This window comes from Ascidiella aspersa, chromosome 9, assembly GCF_963924565.1.
Source record: "Ascidiella aspersa chromosome 9, kaAscAspe10.2, whole genome shotgun sequence".
NCBI classification, from domain to species: Eukaryota; Metazoa; Chordata; class Ascidiacea; order Phlebobranchia; family Ascidiidae; genus Ascidiella; species Ascidiella aspersa.
In genome coordinates, this window is record NC_139455.1 from 18,198,428 (window position 1) to 18,219,660 (window position 21,233).

Below are 21,233 nucleotides of genomic sequence, written 5' to 3' on the forward strand. Positions count from 1 at the left end.
GCGCTGAGTGTATAAGTACAAAAAATTTGGTGACTGTGTTTTGTGCTTTTGTAGCCTTATATTTTGAGACTCGAGAAATTGTAGATATACAATGGTAAAACTTAGCTTGAGTTGATCTTAACAAAAATCGAAACAACCTAAGTCATTATGTGCTATTGTAAATAGACGAGATAGTTTTATCATATTATGAGACAAGGGTGAATGAAATCTGAAGATAGATGCTAGGGATGAACAAAACTCAAAAAGTTTAAGAAGCACTGCCTAAACTATGAGCATCACCCTAATTCCCAATTCGCTATAAATATGTGGTAATTAAGCACCACACCACACTCACCACAGTATTATTCCGTAAATTGTTTATCTTACGATCCTACTGTGTGACTAATTTAAAACGAAAGTTAAACATTTGTGAAATATTTTGGTTGCACAAAACCAGTCAGATAAAATCAACTTAGGATAAAAAGGCGTACAGAGGCCTATCTTATTAGTTTGCGCATAAGCACAAACAGACAAGTTACAACATAAAGTAAGTTTAAAGAAACGAAGAAACAAGCTGAAGTAAAACCTCGACTGGAAACGATCACGGGCTCACCACAAACTATCACGCTTATCTACGGAATAAGCTTAAGGTACATGGAGGTCAGAAAATCACTACAATACATTAACTAAGATATTAGAAAAAACACATCAGTATTCATTTGATTATAACGGTACATTAACTTGAAGCGATACACTTTAATATAAACAGTTTAGTACTCTTCTCTGACTAAACAGTTTAGTACTTCTATTTGAAGTCGTCTAACCAAAGTACAACTCTCGAGAGCAGTGGTTTTTAATCTATTGTTTGCCAGCTTCAAAAGTTAGTTTCCGCAGCCTGAATGAGCTACGAGACTATGCTTGCGAGTGGGAGTATATCATGGTGTCCGGATTATGCTATAATATAAACAAAACCGCGCGAATAGAAACAAGGAATCGTTTTATGAAAATAAACAAATAGTCATTTTAGGTTATATTAAAACAAAAGGTAAACAATGAAAATGTCGCCAGAACGGCATTTAAGATATTCTATAGCATTCACTATACTTTTGTTATTTTTTACAAGTTACCTTTCCATTATAATAATTACATAGCCTACAATAATGTTACGCAAGGCGTTAGCCTACCCCGAGCAAAATGGCCGACTATTTTGCTAGACTTACTTTTCTAACCAAATAGTTTTATGGCCCACCTTACATTTTTCACTATTAAGTATAGATAACACACTCTAATAGTCAAACAGTTTGTGTGCGTAGTGGACTTGGGTTGTAGCCTACGTGCTTGGGCAATCCTAAAGTAGGTTTGACAAATTGCAAACAAGACTTAATGTTTTTATGTCGCGGTCTAAATTAATCAAAAAAAACGCAGCAGTCACTCTGTGGCTTTTTTGAACAAGAAAAACATGAATTACGCGCTAACAAATGATTACAACCAGTCGATTAAAAATATTTTGAAGCGTTTTCAATCCAAAAATGCGCGTCATTCTGAATTGACAAAGCTGTTAACAAACACCAGATGTTTCATAAACATTTTGCCTCAACTAAAAACGCATTTTTTTGCAGATCAGGTTAATGGAACATATCGTACGGTAGATGAAATCCCAATATACCATATATTTTAAGAATAAACGTGTTAACTGTGTGTTACGTATCATACGTCAGTCGACGAGAAAAATGACTAGCAAGTGGTTCTCAATACTAAAACATAAGTACAGTGAACAGAGGCTAGAGTGCTATAATCTGGTCTAAGGCAGTGTTTCTGAAACAAATTTTGCCTATCGCTTATAAACACAGCAAGGTAATTTAGGTGTAATTGTGACATTCATGGTATACGGTACCGCTGTGTCCGTCCAAAACAATATGTAACAAAAATAGGTTAAATATACAGAAATCCTCTAATAGGGGTGTTATACAACTAACCTTTCCACATAACGTGGGTGGAAAATATTTCACCTTTATAATTTACAGTCTGCGGCCTTGGCGGTTCCGAATTACTGGAGCGCAAGCCCATGTCGGACTCCAGCTAAATAAACCGGCTCCGTCCAATCTCGCGTCTGGCTTCGACCCAGCAGCCCAAACGAGAAGGCGCAACAACGTTTACAACCGCAACCAATAGACAGTTTAGCTATTAAATTAAAAACAATTTTGTCAACCGCTCCTTTTCTTATAACGTTTACAGCCGCAACCTGGCGTTTTTCCGGATTATAGTGACTGCCTGTTTGTTGACAAATCAAACCATAACCAACCAATTGTGGTGGCCTTTTGCAAACGTTTCAGATCTGAATACTTCTGATATTGTACTGACGAGTGTTATAAACAAGCATCTCAAAAAGAAAGTACAAAACCAGTAATTTGCATGACCAATTATCACGTCAACTTCGATTTGAGTCAAATGAAGTTTTTGACATAGTGATATTACTAAACTTAATACTTTGCAAAGCGAATTGGGAATCTTATCTTAAAACAGACAAACTGAAGCTTTACGTGTACAAAGCAGGGCTGCGGAGTCTGTTTAAAACTTTTAAAATACCAGAGTCCGACTCAAATAAGTCGATACCTTACTACAGCCAAATTCAACAAAGTCGAGATTCAAGTCCCGTTCGACCTTGTATTCTACCCATCCTCCTAACCAAGTTTGGGTGGATATACATTATGCAGCAATCCACTATATACTAATCCACATTTACAATTTATAGCGTGCCATCTTATGGGTTTGAATTTGATTCCGTGCATGTGCACATTTAACTCCAGGATTCTTACGCAAGTCACGAATCAGACTCCAGCCGAATAGACCAACTTCGTAGAGTCCCGAGTTCAGCCCAAGTACAAAGTTTGTACTTTGAAAAAGTTAATCCTGAATCAGTCAAGGTATTTGTCCCAATGACCACAATTCAGTTATGTTTGCCCAGGACTTGGCATTTAAGTCAAGGTAGGCCTATTTACTTGTGACATTATAAAATTGAGTAATGATTAACAAGCTACACATAAACTAAAAATGCCCAGTAGTCTTTTAATCAAATATTTGTGTGTCAGCCAGAAAGGGATATAAAAAACCTTACGACCTATTGTATCCTTAAATAGTTATTTTATGAACTGTAGCTATGTAAGCACGAAAAATTTAAATTTGGTACGATGCTGAATTTTATTGCAATTAATTGAACACGCTTTTATATAACACGAGGAAAAATATTGCAATTGTTATAAGGTTTGCATATTTTAAAATTACACATTTGAACAAACTAAACATAATTAATAAAAGGGAGATTTAGCTTTTTTTGTTTCACATTTATAAGTATTACTTACAAAATTGATCACATCAAGATTTTAAGCACTATTTTCTAATACTGTATTTAAAAGTATTACAATAAAAACACTTTGAGGGTGAACAAGAATGTTGTTTATTCTGTGCGCGGCTATTCAGGTAACTGGAATTCTCAGCTGAGGAGCACAGAAATGTTTCGCGATTAAAAAATAAATTTCCGACCCCTTGCAAAAAAATGCATAAGTTATACATTGGGGCTAAAAAATTACCAACACATATAGTCTTTTCCAACAAGCTGTTTGCAATTTAAGGTTTAATAAAACCAAAGCGAATTAGAAAAAAAAATTAAGAGAAAAAAATTACCAGCAGCGTACGCAAGTTAGGAACGAGAATAGGTTAAAGCGAGCTTCTCCAGTTGGACGCTTCGACCTCGGTCAAACGCATCCAGTCGTCTATGTGTGGACTTCCGTAATTCTCGACGAGATGCTCTAGCATACGACTCGGCCTCCAGTGGTCCTCGTTGAAGTTTGACTGTTTCCAGAACTTTCGAACGACTTCGAGAACGCGCGGCAAGCCTGTTTGAACAGAACTTTGAAGTCAAACTCAGCAGTTTTGGCGATCATGGGACAGCACACTAACCAGGTGTCCGAAAAGTTTTTATTTCATAAGACCAAGTGGAAACCGAGTATTACCAGTGTTGTGCATTTTATTTATTCTGTCAAATAGTGCATATGACCAAAAACATTGAATAATAGGAAAAAATTGAAATGCAAAAACCGAATTTCGATACCGGAGAAACGTTTTGTTTGCCACTGTTATACCAAAACGGCCACTGAAAGTTTAATAAACTAAAAAGGTCAGCCAACTGAGAAGTTTGGCAAGCCCTAATTTAGGCACATTTTTCGCTCACCAACGGTGTACGCGTAAAACATTGGACCGCCGGTGTGGCGCGGCCAGGCGTAGCCGTTCATCCAGATGACGTCGATGTCGGAAGGCCTGGAAGCGATTCCTTCCTCAAGGATTCGAAAACCCTCGTTGATCAGCGGGTAGAGCATCCTTTCCAAAATCTCCTGCAATGATTGTTATTGGGCGTGTAAGAGAATTTTTTGGCTTGCTGCAATACGGTGCCCTTTGTTTCCTCCGCAAACCATTTAAAATGTATTAACATGTTTTTTTTTTTTTGGTTGCTGCAAGGCGCGTTTTGAATTACACATGGTCTAATATAGATATATTTAACCAATTACTAAATGTTATTATATTTATGTAATCTTTGTAGCAAAAGTGTTTTTTTTTTTCTGAAAATTCTTGCAGAAAAAATGTCGTTTTTTGAGAGGTCGCTTTGATATAATTTAAATGTCGGTAGAATAAATTTGTTTTTCCCCATACGATACCTGACATTTGGGTCAATACTACCACGATCCGACTAGATACCAAATTACGCGCCATAACTCATAACTATTGTCAAATCTGCAAATTGGCCAAAAGTGGTTATCATGTTTGGATGGTACTGCGCCGAAATTTGTTTTTGCGTTGGAAAGTCTATTCACCATCAGTTATATTACGCTACATTTTAAAGTAGAACGCTAAGTTAGATCGCAAAAACAGCTGTAATGCAGAAATTAATTCAGTATTGGGTCGACACCAATTCGACCAGACTATCGGAACCAACACTATCACTTGTAATCAGGTAAAGGTTACGATCCAACATTTTCGGACATCCCAAGTTGACATACATGACATTTGGTAAATTTTGAACAAGGTTTAAAAACATTTGTGCAAGCAACCTATGAAAATGATTGAAAATAATAAATCGTTCCAGTGAAGTTTGTTCAAACTTTGAACTCAAAGGTAAAAATAAACGTCTACCTACCTCGGAGTTGATTTTTCGTGGAACAACTCCAATTCTTTTCCTGTAGTCGTCGATCATTTTTCGGACGACTGGGCTCGGAATTGGCATCAGTTCGGGGGTTTTGTAATCAAACCAACCCTTTAAGTCGGTTTTATAGCCACTGCGGCCAGATTCGACCAGATAATCCGAGAGTGGACAGTACCTTTTGTTTCCTCTGCAAACCATTCAAAAATGTATTACATGTTGATTTTTTGGCTTGCTGAAAGATGCGTTTTTAATTACACATGTTCTAATATGGACTAATTTAACCTATGTATTACTAACCGCATGTCTCGGCAGAATTACCTATAATGACAGTTAACAATGTTTTTAATAGTCATTTTTGTTTTTTTTTGTAATTGGATGGAAGAAACAAGTAACGTCGGTATTTATGTAAGTATGGACACTGGACAGACAAACAAAGGTTTAAAAACATGATTTACTGTGCACTAAGTTCTGTGTTTACCGTTTTGTTAAAAATCCTCCACAAAGAAAAATTTAGCATATTTCACCAGCTGTAACTTGTCTAAAATAAAAATAAAATATTTTGATATTTACCCGCTCTACCTCAGAAGGGTTTAACAGCCTTCTTATAACTAATAGTATAGTTTTGCAGCCTAGAATGAAGGTGTTTCGTAATTTTAGTAAATGTGTTACTGTTTCGAGTAACGTACTATTCAATTAAATTAAAAATAAGACCACAGCAAAAATTACCTCCTGTTTTCTGTGGTGCCAACAGGTTGCTGCTTCGCTGTCAGTCCAAGGCCTTGCCTGACGCGATATCCAACGTCATTTCCGGACAAATCGCCCACTTGGTAGCGTCCCATTGCAAATCCATAAAGACGGAGAACGGTGTCAATCTTTTCGGTGATTTTAAATAAGAAAAAAACTTTTGAATACAAAGTATCAAAATAGCTATTAAATTGTGTTAACGATCTCCATTACAAATCCTATTAAATTAATTAATTACAAACTTTTTTCTTCGTTCGCATTCAAGTAATGTACATTTAGTTTGTAAGGAAATAAAAATTAAATTTAGAGACATGCCACAAAAAGACACCCCCGCGTCCACATGAATGTGTACAATGTACATGATTTAAAACAAAATTGTTGTAGTTAATATTATAGAAACCAACGTTAAAACTAAGAACTACTTAGTTTGGCATAATAAACTTTTGCAAAAGTTTAAATATTATAATTTTCAAATAGAATACCTCTTCAGGATATGCCCCTTCTTCCAACAAGTAATCACTTTCGGCCGTATAAAAGAAATACATGCGATTTCCAACGAAGCCTGGGCAATTTCCGACTAGCACCTAAACAAAATTACAGTTGATTAGCTTTGGCCACAAAGTTCATCTGAGGGCACTACTTCAACTGACGATTTATAGCTTTTTATCACAAATGAGGAAACTTTTTCAGCAACTGACAGGAATACTGTCAGATATAAAGTGGTTTTATTTTACTACTTCACTATAGACGTTTTTCCATGGGCGAATTATATAGTTTTCGTAGTTAAGAAATTGTATCAAACTTATCTTGTCTTACAGGATTTTTTCCAATTTCCTTTCCAATGGTCATAGCAGTTGCTGCCACGACAGGCGAAGTCTTATCGCCATAGATGTTCTCCAAAAGTGGCATGAGGTGGGCTGGGGCAAAAAAGTGCACACCAATCACCTATATTACAAAATGAAAATATCAAAATTGAATTCCCCAACTAAAGGGTTTAAACAACTGGCTCTCAATGTTTATAGGCTATTTTAGACAAAAAACAGGGGAAACAATAAACAATGCAAACCTTATGAGGTATAGACGTTACGCTTGCAATTTCGTTGATGTCCAGGGTACTGGTGTTGCTTGCCAGGATCGCAGTTTTCTTGCATACTTTATTCAATTTGGTGAAAATTTTCTTCTTCAATTCCATGGATTCAAAGACACACTCAATCACCATATCAACATCCTATTGGAAATACCAAGGTTTAAACTATTCATTGGGCAATACAAACCGAGAAAAAATAGCAGGTACAAAGACTACCTTAAGGTCGTTATAATTCGAAGTCGGCCTGACACAAGATTTAAGATACATTCCCAGAGCATGAGTAAGTTGCTTTCTCCCCACCATCCGGTCAAGTGTGGCATTGATATACTTGACGCCATTCTGTAAGGCGGCCTCGGTGTCTTCCAGCACATAGACGGGTAACCCTGCAATTTATTTAATTACACCATTACACAGCCAGTTTGAATGGTCCAATAAAAAGTTGTGAACAACAATTATATAGTTTTTGAAGCTCTTAGTTTACCAATAAACAGTAAAATATGGTAGAGCTGGAAAGAAATTTGCGAAACAAAAATGTAACTTGTTAATTTCAATAAAGAATATATTTTGAAATATAACAGGGAACGTGGTAGAATTAAAAGTGGCTTGAAGCTTTTTTAAGCAGTTCGCAAAACAAAAATGTTAATTGTTGATTTTAATAAAGAAAGTTTCTCACATTTTCCAAAGAGGGAAATATGGTAGAATTAAAAGCATCTTAAAGCTTCAAAAGTAGTCTGCAACTCGTGTAACCACTCGTAAAACTGATATACCTTTCCTTAGAAGCGCCAATACTATTCCTCTGCCCATCGTCCCTAGTCCAACAACAGCGAACTCTTTCACATCTTGGGGCTTTACGCCGGAATAATTCATTCCTGGCATCTTCCATTTGTTGCAAACTCGCTCGGCAAAAAAAGCATGAATCAAAGCCCGTGACTGGTCTGTAAAAAAAGAAAAAGGGAGTTCTTTAGCTTTAAAAAACTTTGAAATATCTAAATCTGTTAGAAATTGTCACAGATTCTATCGAAATGAATTGATGTTTAAGACAACAATTAAAAAAAGTATGATGTAAGGATTAAAAATTAAAAATGATGCAACATAACAAAATCTAAATCCACATACAAAAGAGTATTATAATATTTACGTTCTGTTTAAGTATTAAGACTTTATTTACCTACGTGCTTCATCTTTATAGTACATATAGGTTTAGGCCGGTTACAATATCTAACGTGATGCTTCAGAAATATATTGCAGTAAACCACATTAGAACCTGTATGGTGTTTCAGTCCTCGACTTACCTGATTTTACAAGCAGTTCAAATCCCCTTCTCTCATGCAGAATCCCTTGTTTATATGGCAATTTGCAACCAAACAGAACAGTATGGTAACAAACGTTCGGAGCCACAGCACCTCTGTACTTGTCGGTCAGCGATTTAGATATTTTATCCACAGCTCCAAGCTGCATTGATATATTGCAAAGTATATTTGAATTAATGAAAATAAAATAGTTTAAATCAGTCCTACTTAATGCTTTGTCTAATATTTATACAATAAATATTCTACTTAATGCAGTCGAAATTAATGCTTTGTCTGCTATTTACAAAATAAATATTTATCATCTTATTTTCAAAATTAGTCAAAGAGCTAGAAACCTTTTCTTCTTTTTTAACTGGAAGTAAAGAAATACGCCTTGCATCAAGACCTTCTTGGCTTTTCGCCTTTGCATATTTAATTGCTTCATGTAAAAGGTCTTTTTTGTCCTTCACCAGCAAATCAACAAGACCAAGATCATGCGCTGTTCTGGCAGAGCTTTCCTTTCCTGAAGAAGCAAAATGTTATACTGATATATATGGTTTTATAAATATTGATAATTTAAACACTCCAAAAATTTAAATTTATGAACCAAGTATAGAAAAAAGCAGGTGACAAAGCCATTTTTTTCTGAAACAACGCGTCTTTACATTTTGGCTTGTAGAAAGTTCAGTTAACATAATTGGTTCGACACAGCTTAGCTGTTAAGTATATGCTTTGTATTTAAGTCGCTTTGATGAAGGTTTGAGAAACACTGGCGTACGCCTTTCATTAAAAGAATAAATCAAGACTACCTGATTAATAAACAGCAAATGTTTTTAAAATTATTAGGTTTAGATTTTCCAGGGGAGGGACACGACGCCATAAATCTATATATTTTTTCATTTTAAAAACCTGTGAGAATTTTCAATTGGCTTCGTATTATGTTCAAGTCAGATTTAAAGGAAGACCAAAGGCACCGTGCAAATCATGACATTTTCTATAAAGTTTTACACACTTAATCTATACACATTTTTTTAATGTGCTTGTACGAATGTTATTTTCTGGTCAAATGTATAAGTTTGTTTTAAAATTACATGATCATCTTGATAAATTGTACATATCCAGAAATGTGTTAATATTTTGTGCGCTCAATGCGTCACAGCTCCTTTTCTATTAGAATTTTTATCGATTGAATCAAACAATTAACAGGAGCTTTAGTAAAGTTAGCTCACGTTATGACGTATTTTGAAACGACATCTTGCAAAATTTCCATGCACCCCAAACCACAAAGGTGAGAATCAATTTAAAAATACACTATATTGTATTACGTCATTTACCATATACAATCCACTGCAAAGCATGGTCGATAGGTATGACCCGAGGTAACCTTTGGGTTCCTCCGGCTCCAGGAAGAATACCCAGCTTCACTTCCGGAAATCCAAACTTGGCCCCGGCCTCAGCAACTCTGTGAGTATTCAATAAAAAATACAATAACTGTATCAAAGTTTCATTGGAAGGTTAAGAGCAAACTTGCAATTTGCAGCACATAAAACTCGATATAAGCTAAAAAAAATAATTATCTAACGTGTTTCAGCGAATGGCGGTTGAGTTGTGTTTCTAAAGCAGGGGTTCTTAACCTTTTTGGTATGTTTTACCCTTTTAGCAAAGACGAATGTCACATTTACCCCCAATATATATAATGGTGCTTATACATGACGTAACAATGAAGTAACTAAGAGATAAAAAGTATCAATTAGCGAAGCATAACTTTACCGACACTAGACGATAAAGAATCAATAGGCTAGACTAGCTTCGAATTGGCAGTTAATCTGAACTAGGAAAGTAAGCTACCAATACCTACAGCTGGCACAATTTTTTTTTGACCTGCCAACTTATGCGGATATTTTGATTGATAGCTCATTTACCCCCTGGGGGTAAATTTACCCTAGGTCAGTGGTTCTTAACCTTTGGTAACCTGTCGAACCCCTATGTTATTCTGCAAGCGTTCGTCGAACCCCAAATTTTCGCTCAGTATTCGTTTCTTCCTCCTAGCAGCTGAAACTGGGTATAATCAAATTATAAACTTACATTTAGGTTAAATTGCCCAAACTTGCAATTTATAACATTACATGACACCTTGGCACATAAAAGAGGAAATTTAGCCTAAAATAACAGCATTAATGTTTCAGAGGAAGTTCTCGCCGAACCCTTGAAACAGCTGCATCGAACCTTGGTTAAGAACCACTGCCCTAGGTTAAGAAAGGTTGTTCCAAAGTGACAAAAAAATGTCTACCGATAATGACATCCAAGAGCCAACTCTAGGCCACCTCCGAAAGCAAAGTTGTGGATAGCAGCAACCGTTTCTTTCTTAGATTCCTCCAAGATTGCCACTATCTATAAATATAGTTATAGAGACTGAGACCTTTAAAATATTACCAAAAATTATTTAAAAGCAAGTAAAATATTCTTGTTAAGCAATACATCTTATTGAAATATTATGTGCTTATAAATCTTACTTAAAACATTGGGTGGTATAGCCTAAAACACTTTCTTACGTCAATGAGGCTTGGGTAGGCAGCAGGTTCGTTTGTGCCAAACTCTGTTATGTCAGCCCCAGCAGAAAATGTTTTCCCGTTGCCACAAAGAACAATGCCCTCAACCTTTATGAGAGAGTAACCAAGGTACAAATTTAGTAATAATACAAACAGCATATCCATAAAGCCATTTATTTACTAAATCGGATTCTTATGGCACAGTTTCAGCATTTTCTTACAGCATTTACTATTATGTAAAGTATATATATTATATACGGCCCGAATTTAATTAATTGTTTGACTCTGATTAACATATTGTTTTGCTTAAAGTTTTTATGAGAACTTCTTTGGTAAACATCTCGATAAATTCATGTCCAAAGTAGCCCTTAATTACATTTAAATCAGAGTTTCTAAATAATAAATTTTAACTAGCATATATATTTATTTACAACAATTTAAAAACTTACAATCGGATCTTCATTAGCCTTTTCAATGAATTGAACGATTGCTTGCCTTGTTGGTCTGCTAAGTGCATTTACGGGAGGGTTGTTGATTGAAATCACAGCGACACCGTTCTGAATCCTGTATTCAGCAGCCATTTTTACCTACCGCACATGCAACCTAAGATTCTAAAACTGAACGTAGCGTAAACGAAAGCGTCATAAAAATCGAAATGCAAAGCAATGCAGGACATAAAATTTAGTCAAGAAAGTAGCTCTTTTTATCGGGTAACATTAAATACATCTATGTAAAGGCAACAGAACAAATGCTTAAAATCAGTATTTTCTAGTGAAAAAACAATTAAGACCCTTAAACAAAATGATGTGGGAAACGAAAAGAAATAAGAAAACTTAAAGGTGGTACATTGCACATATAATAAGATTGATATAATTGCATGGCAATGATTGCACTAAACGTATATAATTAAGAAAACATGATTATAAAAACGAAAGCAAAATTTATACACTTTTAGTTGAAACACTTAAAAACAAAAAAACACATTAATAAATCAAATGCATTTATAAAAATCCAAACTTAAAAGGCTGTAAAGCAATTTATGCTGTTTAGTCATCATAATACTTGCATTTTTAACAAAAAATACCTAGAAACTTTTTTTACAGCTTTCAAAGATCACCAAACACTACACCAAATTACAAAAAAGAAATACAAGCAGCGTACTCAAGTTAAGCACAAGAATGGGTTACAATGAGAAAATTTTATTACAATGAACTTCTCTACATAGAAACTTCCAAGTTCAAGACAGTTTCATCCAATTATTATTGAGGGTACTGGGCAGCCATAATTTTCAGCAGGCGACTAGGCCTCTAAACATCTTTACAGTTACCAAATTAGATGTTCAACATCATTCTAGGAATGTTTACCTGGGCATTTAACAAGTTATTTTTCATTAAAAATCACAACAATGCATTAGCAGATATTTTAAGAAAGTTTCGATGGATTATATTAATCAAATCAAAATTTCATATAATTTCTTTATACTTATTAAAAGTTACGACATGGCAAGAGAAAAATAAAATAGTAATGCATAAACCTTGTCAATCCCAATTGCTAGGCTTTAAACCAATATATGATCAATATCCAATAAATGTCTCGATAACAAAATAATTAAGATAACTGAACCGCTACACCACCTATAATAAGATTGACAGAATTGCGTGACAAACATAGTACCAATTGCATGTAATAAAGAAAACATATTTAGAAAAATAGGAGCAAGATTTATACACTTTTTGAAGAACATTTAAAAACACTATTAAACTTAAAAATACAATGTATTTTAAAACAATTGTGAACCTATTAGGCTCTCAAGCAATTTATGCTGTTAAGTCATTGTGGAACATGTTGTTTTCAGCAAGAAATACAGAGAAACTTTTTTCATATAAAATCATTACAATGAACTTTTCCACATAGAAACTTCAAGTTCAGTCAGTTTCATCCAATCATTAATGTGAGGGTTACCATAGTTTTCAACTAGGTGCCTCAGCAGGCGACTCGGCCTCCAACGATCTTCATTGAAGTTGGATTTATTCCAGTACTTTTTGACAACCTCAAGGACATGGGGCAGACCTAAAAAAAATTTAGACCTTTTAACAAATATCTGTCTAATCATTTAAATCCACGAACTAAGAAGCAAAAGGAAAGTTTACTATGACTAGAAACTTACATGCATGGTAATTGGTCATAAACATACAGTGAACTTTATCTAGAACTGAATTACCAGGTTCCCAGCAATATTGTGTTGTATTTAAAGAGTGAAACAAATCGGCACAATTTTCATGAAACATTTATTGTCTTAAAGTAGAAAGTCTAGCCATATACTGTAAAACAGTGTTTACAGAAGGAGCTAACATACCAACAGTGTGAGCATAAAACATAGGGCCACCAGTGTGCCTTGGCCAGGAGTATCCATTCAACCAAACTACGTCAATGTCGGAAGGCCTGATTGCAATTCCTTCTTCAAGGATTCGAAAACCCTCATTAATCATGGGGTAAAGCATCCTCTCAATAATTTCCTGGAAAGATATTGAGGTTTAAACAAGAAATCCGAAAGTCACAAAAAATGTGAGATAAAACATAAATTAGAAATTAATATAAAATGGTAGCAGTACATATTTCAGCAAGACATAATTTAAAAGAATAACCAGGCTAATAATTGATGTCCATAGTTTTAATCACATTTGAAACCTTACCTCAGGGTGGATTTTTCTTGGTACTACTCCAATTCTTCCTCTGTAGTCATCGATCATTTTCTTGACAATTGGACTTGGAATTGGCTCTAATTCTGGTAACTTGTAATCAAACCATCCTTTTAAATTGGATTTGTATCCATACCGGCCAGACTCCACCAGATAATCACACAGCGGGCAGTACCTTTTTCCATTTCTGTAAAAATAAACAACAACCTTATTAATCAAAAGATATATTATCCTAATTTGTTATTAAATACTGTATACAGTAACAACTTGTACTAAAATTAATCATGTTTTTATATTTAGTTTATATTTACTTTACTTAATACAGGGGTTTTACACTCTGGGACACTAGGTTTTTTTATGATCATCAATCTGAATTTAACTAAACTTATTACAGGTACAATTAAAATGCTTTTTTTCAGTGTTTTTTGAAATACTTTTAAATATATATTTTTACATACACACCTAAATTAAAGTTAAAAACTATCTAGTCCTAATACCTGCTATTTTCCGGGGTGGTATTAGGCTGTTGTTTGGCTGTAAGGCCCACACTTTGTCTCACTCGATATGTGACATCATTTCCAGCCAAATCTCCCACTTGGTAGCGTCCCATTGCAAAACCGTACATACGAAGAGCCTCATCCACCTTCAAAAGAGTGAAAATTGCTTAAGAAGGTTGTTTATTGCTCTATCTAAACCAATGGTTAGTAAGATAGCAATATGTACACTGTGTATTATTGTAAAATTTCACCAAAATAATTAACAAAATCACAGCACTATAGTCCCAACATAAATAAAGGCAGTAGACCTAGGACGATTTGGAAAGCATTTTTTCATATGTTAAGTCGTTTTTGGCGGTTGCCATTCATAACAATTTAATTTAAACCCACCTCTTCAGGGTATGCCCCTTCTTCCAACAGGTAATCGCTTCCTGACATGTACAAATCATACATTCGGTTACCAACAAAACCTCGACAATTTCCAACAAGAACCTGTAAAAACATCCATTTTTAAAAATCTTTCTAATACTTCCAATGTAAATCATATAGCTGATTAGTATATCCAAAAAATAGAAACAAAAAGTTTTATCAAATTTGTGTTTTTCTTGAAAAAATCAACAACATCAAGTAATTATATTTTTACAACTGAAGTTTGCAAACATACTGGTGTTTTTCCAATTTCCTTTCCAATGGTCATGGCAGTAGCCACAGTAACTGGTGATGTCTTATCACCATACACATTTTCCAAGAGTGGCATAAGGTGGGCTGGGGAAAAGAAGTGCATTCCAAGAACCTGATGAAAATACAACTTTTTAGATGCAGTTTTTACCTGGTCAGGTGGTGATTCATCAATGTCAAATTAATCTTTAAATTAGGACGAAGAAAAAGGGTAATATTGCTAAAGTTAAGTTGAATAATTTTAAGCATATGTAAGTTTAGACATAGTTAAACCTTTTGTATATATTAGTCACTGCAGTTGTATAATAGAAATTATTTCAGTTTTCCCACCTTATGTGGTCTGGATGTTGCACTTGCAAGATCATCAATGTCCAATGCACTTGTGTTACTTGCTAGAATGGCAGATTGTTTGCAGACCTTATCCAGTTTGGAAAATATTTCCTTCTTTAATTCCAAATCCTCAAACACGCACTCAACAACCATATCAACATCCTATAGAAAAACATTGCATATTTAACAATTATACTAGTAAAATGCACACGGTGGTCCTGTAAGCATTTCCATTATTTATAATACACTTTAGGGACAGCTGTTAAAACTACCTGCAGTTGTAAGTCTAGAAAAAGCCCTGGAAAATAAGACAAAATGTTCCATTACAACTTATGTTTTATAAGTGCCAAATTTAAGACAACTCTAAAAAAATTAAAGGCTGCCTATTTTACAATCGGTTGACTGACAACTTTTAAATCAAGCAATACATGAATATATAAGGATAGACACATTTTAGATATCATGTGTTCCACGAAAATGATTTCCCTTACATTTAAATTCAGTTTATAGTTCTGTGAATGCGGTGATGCATCTTTACAAAACATACATTTTAAGGATTCAGGACAAAACAAAAAACAGGATGTAAAAATGTATGAGATTGATCATACACAATTATCTCTATCTTTAATTTGTACCACTTACAGTACAGACTTGGACAACTAGATAATTCTAGTTTTCTAATTCATTAAATTAGAGCAAAATGCGGCTAATTCTAATTCTAATCTAGTTTGTGAATTGCTTAAATGGTCTAATTCTAATTCTAATCTAATTCGGATTTTACCAAAAATGCTACTTTCTCCAACAGCATTTTTAGTCTCTCAGCTTAAACACAGAATTTCAATTATAATTTTTTGGTTGGAACGTCTTGTATGTATTTTTACAGTCTAAAAAACATTAAAAGGCATAAAAATTAGCACATACATAACTACCATTCACGTTCTCATAAGAATAAATTACGATTAAATTAAATTGTTTGTAAATAATTAAATGTGATTCTAGTTCCAATTCTAGTTGAAACTTCATATTTTAGGAATTCGGTAATTCTAATTCTAATCTAATTTGAGAAAACTCAAAACGATATAATTCTAATTGTAATCTAATTTAGAAAAACTAAAATGCTCTAATTTTAATTCTAATTTAATTTCAATAACTAAAATAAATCTAGTTGTCCAAGTCTGCTTACAAAAAGTTGTGTATTACTATACAAAACTGTACAGCGTACATACCTATCCCCTAAAATTTAACATTTATACCCTGTTTTCCCATGATACATCTTTATAAAAACAAATTTTGGCAAGCATCTGATCTGAAACAAAAAAGCATTTCCCAAACTGTGCCTTATTGTTTACAAAAATTCTTTTAATTCTCCACCTTTAAATCATTGTAGTTTGATGTTGGTCTTATGCAGCTCTTAAGAAAAATTCCTTGGTCAGAGGTAAGCTGCTTCCTTTTCATCATTCGGTCAAGTGTGTCCTTTATGTAAGTCACACCTATCTGCAATGCATCTTTTGTGTCTTCAAGCACATAGACCGGAAAAGCTAAGATTAAAAAGTGTACAGGGTTATCTACAGCATCTTTTAAATTAGTTTGAAACCCTTGACAGTACATACTTCAGCCACAAATAAAAAATGGATTTTAAGATATATCTGACAAAAACAGTTTTAAAAGCCTGACAAAAAAATTATATTTAATTTTTTCTTGTAAACTATAAATGGAAAATTGACCCTTAGAACAAAGGTCACCAAACTACTGCCATGAACCAGATTCGGTCAGTTCATTTGTCTGGCCCACAGCATATCTCTAAAATGATCGCAAATAAGGTCATTAATACTTTATAAGCAGAAATGTTTGGGAGATGCAAATACAAACTAAAATTTGAAAAAATAATAAACATTACGACAATTTTTATATAGCACACTATATATTTTGATAAATATTTGTTTTAGGTTTTTCTTTGTTTGGTAATAATTAGGTCAAATAAGGTCAAGTACAAAATTTTAAATCTTACATGCAATCTTCAATTTTTTTACAGTTATCCTGTCCGCGAATGCCAGCCAGTTAAGTTATCAAGGCCTTGCCCCTCGATGAAAAAAAATTTGGTAACCCCTTGGTTTAATCATAGGTTCAAAGACAGTTACTGTGACTTAGATCTTTAAGATTACTCCAGCCAAAATATTTTAGTTGGTTCTACACAAACACCAGAAAAGTTAGGGGGGTTCAGGTTTTGGTTCAAACACGGGGTTAGAGGTAACCGAAAAAATCAGTGATATTAACCTTAGTAACCCAAACAATTCAAGCTAATCTTGTAATCCCATTGATTCAAATTAATATAATCAGATAACTGCACCTTTTCGTAGCAGAGACAATGCAATTCCCCGGCCCATTGTACCAAGACCAATGACAGCAAATGATTTTACATCTTGGGGTGTAACCCCACTGTAATTCATTCCTGGCATCTGCCACTGGTTGCAAACCCGCTGGGCGAAAAACAAATGAATCATAGCACGAGATTGATCTAAAAAATTGAGGAATAAACCATTGACTAAGGTGGAAATGTTCAGCTGTCAATTGGTTTATTTATTAGTTTGTCCTTAAGCAACCAATGGCTGCTATTTGATAGAACATAGCATTTAACTTAAGTTAATAAAGCTTGTTGCAACAAATTTGTGAATAAGGTGTATACATTTAGAAAAGATTTACCCGAATTCGCCAGAAGTTTTGCACAGGTTTTTTCATGCAAAAGACCTTGTCTGTAGGGCATTGCACAACCAAAGGTTACAGCATGAAAACAAATATTAGGCGCAGTAGCACCACGATACTTCTCTGTAAGTGATTTTGAGATTGTGTCTATTGCTCCTGTCTGAAAAAATTTTTTTTAGCTAAAACGTTTTTGTTTGTGAATTAAATGCAGCCTAATTTTTTTATATAAAAGTGGCAAATTTGAATAAGCACCCATTGCTATAAAGAAATATTTCTCAAGATTGCTTTCAATATTTTATTTAGTGTGGTATTTAGTCAACATTTCAGATTGGAAAGCCTAATATTTAATAAAACTTGGGTATTCTACTTAGAACATCATTAATGATGACATAATTTGTTATTGTTAGAATATATGATAGCCTAATTACACAATAAACTTTATTATGTTGATGTGTTGTAATAAATATAAAGTAACATACTTTAATGCAGTACAGATATTGTGCTATAGTGACTTCACAATCTGTTACTCACACTCTCAGGATTTTTAATTGGCAGCAAAGAAATTCTACGTTCATTAAGGTTTTCATTTTGTCTGTTCTTTAAAAGTCCGATAGCTTCATTGATAAGAGTGTGTTTTCCAGTTGTAAGGACATCTATAAGACCATAGGCATGTGAAACTATGGCTGAATTCTCTTTACCTAGGAAAAAATATAAAAAAATAAATACAGAAAAAAAACATAATTTGTATCTAAGAATTTCATTAAAAAATTCAGTAACTATATTGCTATGAATTAGATTGCGGAGATCTCTTGGACTAAGAACGTACATTTGTAACCATAAATTTGAATATTCATATAAAATGTGCAATTGTGGCCTGACATGCAACTGATCAATTTAAAGATATATAGCAATGTTAGCTGACACCAAATTCCCGAAAGTTAATGTTTAACTTTACAGGGATGCATGTTATGCTCTACCTTAACCTAACAGCATTCACAGCTTAGTACGCCAAATATGATAAAAAGTCAATTTTGGGTAATAATGCAAAACACATATAATTATATTGATGATTACAAGAAATGCTAAAGACTGGTCGGTAGCATGTAGATTGTGAAACAATGATTGTCTTGCAAAGAATCCCTATTTACACAATGACTGCAATAAAATCTCTAAATAAATAACTTTATAAAGTAAGACATTACTTTCAAGGATTGCATAAGCATGCAACACTAGTCTACTCAAAGATAGAAAACAATCCCTTTAATTTTACTAAAGTCAATCAGTTGACAACAAAAGCATATATTTAAAAAAATATTGTGCAGAATTTTTTAGATGCTTACCATATATAAACCACTTTAGTGCTTGGTCAATGGGAATTACCCGGGGCAGTCGTTGGGTCCCCCCAGCCCCAGGAAGGATACCAATCTTCACTTCTGGAAGAGCAAACCGGGCTTCAGCCTCAGCAACCCTTAACAGAAATTTAAAAAAGCATACCAAGATGAAAACTAAATCTTGAAAATTGTGCTTAAGTTTTCAGTTGTATCTATATACTTTGCCCTGACATGATGTTAGTATTGTTATTTACATTTATCTCAAATAGCTACAAAATAGTATATGTATATTATATAAAAGCATAGCTTTCTTAAGCAATGCCTCTATTCTGATGTAAATCATTAACTTAGCATTCTGTGTTTTTACAAACTGCTAGCTACTTTGTAAAGTAACTGGATTATATTTATCAATGTTAAAAAATTAAAAGACTTCAAAAAACGAAACCCATTTACCTATAATGACAACCGAGGGCTAACTCAAGTCCACCTCCATACGCAAAGTTGTGAATAGCTGCAATTGTTGGTTTTGAGGATGATTCAAGTCTTTCCACAACCTAAACGAGCCAAAAGCAATTAATATATCCAACCCCTGAACTCTGGAGTTATTTTTAAAAAGTTCGTATAATACTCAAAAATCTTGTGCTAAGTATAAAATAGAATAAAATAGATTTTACTGGAAAGGTATCCAAAAAACAACAACAAGCAAATCACAATCAAACATTATTTTTCTGTTTTTATGAAAATCACAGTTATTGAATTATCCCAGGCTTATAACCCAACACTATCTAAATACTATGCCTAAAAGACAAATCACTCAGATTATTACATCAATAATAGCAGGAAATCGTGAAGATTTATACTTTACAAGTTCGTTAATGTCAGCTCCAGAAGAAAATGCTTTCCCATCCCCACAAATGATTATTCCACTTACCTAATACAACAACAACAAAAAAAAATTAAAGAATGATCTTAAAATATAGCATTTTTTATTCAGTTATTCGGATAAATGAAATGTAAGTTTGTTCATCTATATTATCATACAAATTTAGCATGCACAAATGAAAGGCCCTTAACAAATTGAATAGCTTTATGAAAAAGCTTTTTAACAATAAACTTTTCTGACATTTTGCAAAATATGTCTGCAGCAAAAAGTTTTAAGGATATACAAATAATTTTTGGTTATTTTGCATTATTTAAAGCTTGTTGCTGGGCACTAAAAAATAGCTAAATAGAAAGTTGCTTAAGTGATTTTTTTGATGATATTTTAATTAGTTAAATAACTATAACTGCCCGTTACCCTTTAAGTAACTCTGTGAGAACTTGTCATGTTGACTATATAACAGAAGAAAAAAGGCACAAAACAAAAACGCAAACAAAAAATGCATCTAACATCGACATAACTTGTCCAGCTAGAATTATTTAAAATGCTTAAATCTTTTATATATTATTAGAATAGCAAAAGTGGATAGGGGGGTCAACAACATTCTATAATTTGTGGCCACCAAAGATTTTTTTGTTGAAGTCTTACACATAAACTCTGCAATAAAAAAGTCATCTAATGCCTATTTTGCATTGTCACACAGCAATAATTAACGCAAAATGATGTCACTGGCATGGTTTTTGCCAAGCATTCCATGTCAAAGATCTTTTGCTAGAAGGCAGTGGAATGCAATCGGCGTAAAGGGTAGTGCAAAGAAAGAAGTTAAGGTTGGCTGAGAGGTTTGGTTAAGGAGTTGGTTAGGATTTGGGGTTAAAGGGTGATACAAGAGAAGCGACAATAAAAATCATATCTTAGAAGGCAGTTTGTACACTTTAGTATATGCTGAAAGTTGAACCTGACTTACAGTTGGATCTATGTTTGCCTTCTCAATACACTGGAGGATTGCTCTTCTAGTAGAATAGTTCAGTGCATTTGTTGGAGGATTTGAAATTGAAATAATAGCAAAACCATTTTGGATGCGATATTTAGCTGTCATGCTGATTGCTGACTATACCCAGATTGGAAAACACTACTGGATTCTATAACAATAAACAATCTAAGAAATCATTATTTATATGGTTAAGTACTAATGGTGAAGGAAGTTAGCTTTTCTGTTCATTTACGCCATATTAAAGTATTTAAACATTATAAGTTTTAACAAATAGAAGTGGCTCAA

General features: G+C 33.8%; 2 protein-coding genes across 2 annotated transcripts; both read right to left on the bottom strand.

The window, feature by feature from the left end:
- Nucleotides 1-3,655: 3,655 nt before the first annotated feature.
- Nucleotides 3,656-11,423, bottom strand: LOC146133379 (peroxisomal bifunctional enzyme-like). Its single transcript, XM_083396438.1, has 15 exons — nucleotides 11,292-11,423; nucleotides 10,846-10,950; nucleotides 10,584-10,684; nucleotides 9,628-9,755; nucleotides 8,650-8,816; nucleotides 8,297-8,456; nucleotides 7,772-7,939; nucleotides 7,221-7,387; nucleotides 6,984-7,145; nucleotides 6,734-6,862; nucleotides 6,400-6,501; nucleotides 5,900-6,045; nucleotides 5,168-5,360; nucleotides 4,208-4,367; nucleotides 3,656-3,872 (listed from the first exon to the last, which is right to left on the bottom strand). Exons 1-15 carry the CDS (start codon nucleotides 11,421-11,423, stop codon nucleotides 3,694-3,696), a joined length of 2,199 nt encoding a protein of 732 aa, XP_083252564.1. The 3' UTR covers nucleotides 3,656-3,693.
- Nucleotides 11,424-12,715: 1,292 nt separating this feature from the next.
- LOC146133380 (peroxisomal bifunctional enzyme-like) lies at nucleotides 12,716-21,081 on the bottom strand. The gene is made up of 15 exons (XM_083396439.1): nucleotides 20,922-21,081; nucleotides 19,904-20,008; nucleotides 19,531-19,631; nucleotides 19,087-19,214; nucleotides 18,278-18,444; nucleotides 17,747-17,906; nucleotides 17,394-17,561; nucleotides 16,418-16,584; nucleotides 15,047-15,208; nucleotides 14,703-14,831; nucleotides 14,429-14,530; nucleotides 14,039-14,184; nucleotides 13,536-13,728; nucleotides 13,199-13,358; nucleotides 12,716-12,912 (listed from the first exon to the last, which is right to left on the bottom strand). The coding sequence occupies exons 1-15, from the start codon at nucleotides 21,051-21,053 to the stop codon at nucleotides 12,734-12,736; spliced, it is 2,199 nt and encodes a 732-aa protein (XP_083252565.1). The 5' UTR covers nucleotides 21,054-21,081; the 3' UTR covers nucleotides 12,716-12,733.
- Between the last annotated feature and the right edge of the window lie 152 nt (nucleotides 21,082-21,233).